This window comes from Crocodylus porosus, unplaced genomic scaffold (assembly GCF_001723895.1).
Source record: "Crocodylus porosus isolate Cpor-Errol unplaced genomic scaffold, CroPor_comp1, whole genome shotgun sequence".
In the NCBI taxonomy this organism is placed as follows: domain Eukaryota; kingdom Metazoa; phylum Chordata; order Crocodylia; family Crocodylidae; genus Crocodylus; species Crocodylus porosus.
This window is the reverse complement of record NW_017728951.1, coordinates 26,338,945-26,343,398: the sequence shown is the minus strand read 5'-3', so window position 1 is coordinate 26,343,398 and position 4,454 is coordinate 26,338,945. Positions and strand designations below refer to the sequence as shown.

The window sequence follows — 4,454 nt, the reverse complement described above, 5'->3', positions numbered from 1 at the left end:
GGCGGATGAGTGCAGGGACTCAGTGCCCCCTGCTCCTGGAGGGGGTGGGTGAAGCTCCAGGCACAGATGCCACCTGGCTCCATGCCGGAATCCCCCCCCCCCCGCCAACACTAACCTGGGCCCACGGGTCACAGCCAGGAGCTGCCCGGGCCCGGACCAGGGGGCAGCCGAGCTGGGCCCCATTGTGGGGGAGCCGGACCACACAGCCCCCCAGCCGGCACCGGGAGGAGAAACACTACAGGTTATTTAATGCCTTGAGCTGAGTATTTAATAAAAGCCTGAGCATTATGGGCAAGGGGCCTGACTCTGGGGGAAGGGGGCCCAGGGGCGAGCGCCGGAGCCTGGAGCTAAGCTCACAGCCAGCTGCAGGGCGGCAGGAGGTGCCCTCCCAGGCCCTGGTGGCTCAAAGGCCCAAGGCTATGCTACAGCCCTAGGCGCCCCCCCACCTGGGGCAAGCCCAGTAGCACACCCTGTCCCCCCCGCGGCAGGATGCACAGCCCCAGCCGTACCAGAGCAGGGCGACCCCAGCGCACCTCTGGGACAGCGCGGGCCCAGCGCCTGGGAGCTGCTCTCGCCCCAGGACCAATGTCCTGCAGCCCGGGCCCAGCCCCTGCCCCATACAGCCCCTCTAGTGCCCCTTGACCCCCATGGGCCATGCAGCAACCCCAGGCTCTGCTCTGCTGGGGCAGGGGAGTGGGCAGTGTGGCACAGCCCAAGGAAGCAGAGAGCAGCGTGGCGGGCAGTGCTCGAAATACAAGTGGGCTCAGATGCTGCCTTGGTTTAAATACATTACGTACATTTCTACAGTGCATTGGAACAATACATTTCAGGTCTGGCAGATGCAGCCGGGGGGGCACAGCCCCTCCTATGAGCTCTGGCAGCTCCGGTCACCCCTGTGCCCAAGGGACTGAGCCCTGCTGGCCTGGGGAAGGAGGGTGCACCCCTGCAGGGTCACGCAGCCACGCCTGGCCCTGCAGGTCCCGCAGCTGTTTGACCCACCCCAAGCCAAGCAGAGATGAGTCGGGGCTCGGCCAGGCCCCCACACCCCACCATGGAGCAGGTGCCAGGCCCTGCAGGGCTCAGCAGCAGCAGCACTTTGGCCCCAGCTGCTCGGGGAGCAAGCAGAGGTGCTCCCATCCCCAAGCCCCGACATGCAGCTCGGTGCAAGAGGCAGGGCCCCCCCCAGGCATTGCGCCGGCTCCAGGGCCCTGCAGCCTCCAGCAGCCCCTTCCTAGCCCATAGCTGCTACTGCTGCCACCGCTGCCACCACCACTGCCGCCGCCTTGGGCCCCCACCCAGCCCCGTGCACCCAACAGGTGCCTCTGCAGCACGGACCCAGGTGCCTGGGAGCCAGCTGGATGCAGCCACAAAGAGAAGTACCAGGCACTGTTTGGCCAGGATGGCTGCCCACCCCCCAGGGAGCAACATGCAGGAGGGGGTGCCAGCGCTAGGCCTGCAGTCTGGTGGAGGGGGGCAGCAGGATCCTGGTAACGTGCTGGACGGATCTGGCCCATGTGCTCAGAGCTACACACGGGCTGGGCTGGGCTGGGCTGGGCTGGGCTGGGCCTGGGGCGTCCAGGCGAGGGATTGTCCATTGGAGCTGGGCAGGGGACTGCTCCAGGCCCTGCCGCGCAGGGTCCAGTACCCTGTCCGCTCACCTGTGGGGCTGAGCGGGGTCCCGGCCCCTCTCAGTCCCAGCCCCCGCGCTACCACCAGGAGAAGAAGGGCTTCCGACTCTGGAAGCTCTGGGTGTAGGCCTCGCTGGCGCTGCGCTGGTGCGAGCGTGCCGTCTCCACGATCACCGGCGGCATCTGCACCAGGTGCAGGGGGCTCTTCCCATCCTTCAGCGCCTGTGTCAGGTTCAGGATCTGGGAGCGAGGGAGGGCCCCAATTGTGGAATCCACTGGATCCACGCCCCAGCCTGAGGCGCCCCTCCCAGCATGCCCCCACCCCAGAGCCCTGCCCTGCCCCGCTTCACGTACCTGCCCCCTCATGACGGCGATCTGCTTGTGGAACTGCCCCCGGTCAAAGCCAGGATCCTTCTGCAGCGACACGCAGGGAAAGGGAAGCAGTCAGCCGCCCCGGAAGACCCCATAGCAGCTGTGGCCCCAGTGCCCCCTTCAAGCCCCTGGGGGCTGGCTGAGCCGCTCGCTCCCTCCCTGCGTCCCCCGGTGGGTCAGCCACAGGGCCCCGCTGACCTTGAAGAGCTCGTAGAGATCCTCCTCCAGGTCCTTGACGAAGTTGGGGTCCGAGATCTTAGGTAGGATCAGGTCCTTGATCTCCTGCGAGAAGGGCACTTTGGCCTGCGGCAGCCATGCCCAGTAGAAGGGGTCTGCAAAGAGGGGCCAGGGCTGCAGTCAGAGCTCCCCCGACCCTCGCCCCAGCCTGCCCAGGGCCCCGCTCCCTGGTGGGTACAGGCTGGGCAGCGCCCGCTGCCCACCCTTCTCAGGCCCCTTGTGCAGTTCCCTGGGCAAGCAGGGGGCCGCCTGGCCCCCGGCACTGGCCACCCCCACAGGCGTGGCACACGGCCCCGAGGCTGGCCCAGCCCTGGACACTCACATGCTCTCCAGGAGTCAGGGTGCTTCAGAGGAAAGGCCAGGCCATTGTCGATGGCGGCCAGCTTGATGATGGGCTCTTTCACCATGACCCAGTCGCTGTCCTGTGGGGAAGTGGGGCTGCGTCACGGGGCGGGGGGCAAGCTCCACATTGCAGAGGCCTGGTCCACCCAGCCAGGCAGTTGTACCCTGCCCAGCGAGCACGGACACAGCCCCGTGCAGGCCTCAGCCCATCCCCAACAGCTAGCACTGCCCAGCCCGGGGCCCGCACAGCCGCCTGCTCACCCGCGCGCTGGCGCTGTCCAGGGGGCAGTCATACTTGATGAGCCAGTTGTCATTTCCCCGGTCTGCAGAGAGATGCCAGCCAGGTCAGCGTGCGCCCACCCATCCTGCTCCGAGTGCCAGCCCCAGGGACCGACGGGCGGCCCCAGCCTCTAGGAGGGCATCCCAAAGCCTGCGCCCGGTGGGGTGGGGGGGGAGCCGAGCCCTGCCCCAGAGCCCGATGCCCCTGCAGGGCCAGGGCACTGCTCAGGACAGGGCTCTTCTTGGAGCCCGACACGCAGCGCAGCATCAGGTGCTCCTGGTGCCAAGGTCCGACCTCCTGACCCTGGCAGATGACCCCAGGGGTGCCCTGCCCTCAGGGCGGGGCGGTGCCATCCAGGAGCTGGACCCAGACCAGAGCCAGCGCAGCCTCCACGGTGGTGACCCCCAGCGCCCGCATCCTCACCCGTGTTCCTGATGATGTAGTCCAGCACCACCAGCCTCTCGAACTGCAGCAGCAGCTGCCGGTTCGTGTTCTCAGGCAGCGGCTCGGCCTCGAACCGCCGCAGCCAGTAGTCCGCATCCTTGTAGCCCTCCACGAAGAGCTGGAAGGAGCCCACCTGGGATGGATACGGCCCGTTACAGGGGCCGGCGCAGACCGGAGCGGCCGCAGCGGCAGTGCCAGAGCCCCTACCTTTGGCGGGAGGCCGATGCGGTGGAAGCGCTGCCCAACCTTGGGCACCTTCTCCAGGGCCAGGCGCTTCCCACGGGACTTCACGCGGTCGATGGCGCTGTAGTTGAAGGTCTCGCTGGCCAGGTACACCACCTGGAGGGGGTGCGGGGGCACCGGTCAGCCAGCTGCTCTGGCCCGACCCTGACCCCCAGCAGGTCACCAGTGCCCAAGCAGGGCTGCCTCCCGCCCCACCTTTGTGCAGGGCACAATGTTCAGCTCCAGCTTCTGGTCCACCAGGCTGGCACCGGCCTCTGACAGGTAGCCCTGGTTGAGCACGAGGCAGTCGCGCCCGAAGCAGCAGGGGCAGCACAGCTTCTGCAGCCACTTGGTCCATTTGGGGTTCAGCTGCCCGTAGGGCTCCTCGTTCTTGGGCTTGAACACGCCAATGATCTTCTGGAGGGCACAGAGAGCGGCGTCTGGGCCCGGGGCAGCAGGGAGAGACTACCCCAAAGCCAGCGCACAAGCGCCGCTCCGACCCAGAGCTGGAGCCACCATGGGGCCCGCGGCTGGGAACTCCCCGGGCAGCACCAGGAGCCTGGGCCCACGCGGGGACTTCCACAGCCCCGCTCGGCCGCGCCCAGGGGCCGGCAGGGAGCAGGACGCCCGAGCCCAGGGGCCCGCGGGGGCAGCGACCTCTGGGTGCCTCCCGGCCCTCCCCCTCCACCGCCCCGGCTCCTGCGCAGCATGACTCAGCAGCGCGCGTGACCCCCGGGCCGGGCCGGGCCCCTTCCCCGGGCGGGGGCCCGGCGCCGCGCACCCACCCACCCCCTGCGGGTCCTTGACGAAGTAGCTGCCGCTGGAGCCCTGCGGGATGCGCTCGGGGAAGATGCCGCGCTCGCTGGCCAGCTCGGCGGCCCGCACCACGGCGGCGAACGCGGGGTCGTCGGGGAAGTCGTTCCGCGCCC

General features: G+C 68.7%; 3 protein-coding genes across 3 annotated transcripts in view; 1 reads left to right on the top strand and 2 right to left on the bottom strand.

Moving 5' to 3' along the window:
- The window catches only part of MARVELD1 (MARVEL domain containing 1), a 2,563-nt gene extending 2,380 nt beyond the window's left edge, over positions 1–183 (bottom strand). The window contains exon 1 of the mRNA XM_019555504.1: positions 116–183. Within this exon, the coding sequence (XP_019411049.1) occupies positions 116–183 (68 nt within the window). The remainder of the gene's footprint in view (positions 1–115) is intronic.
- The window catches only part of MORN4 (MORN repeat containing 4), a 20,120-nt gene that overhangs the window by 11,643 nt on the left and 4,023 nt on the right, over positions 1–4,454 (top strand). Inside the window, exon 2 of the mRNA XM_019556124.1 lies at positions 1,329–1,339. The gene's annotated coding sequence lies outside the window, so the exon portion shown is untranslated. The remainder of the gene's footprint in view (positions 1–1,328; positions 1,340–4,454) is intronic.
- PI4K2A (phosphatidylinositol 4-kinase type 2 alpha) lies at positions 776–4,452 on the bottom strand (the record flags this gene model as incomplete). The annotated part of the gene is made up of 9 exons (XM_019555503.1): positions 776–1,868; positions 1,983–2,042; positions 2,199–2,332; positions 2,560–2,659; positions 2,841–2,902; positions 3,283–3,436; positions 3,511–3,642; positions 3,742–3,942; positions 4,315–4,452. Coding segments are annotated over 9 exons (1,143 nt in total), but the record flags the coding sequence as incomplete, so codon positions are not given.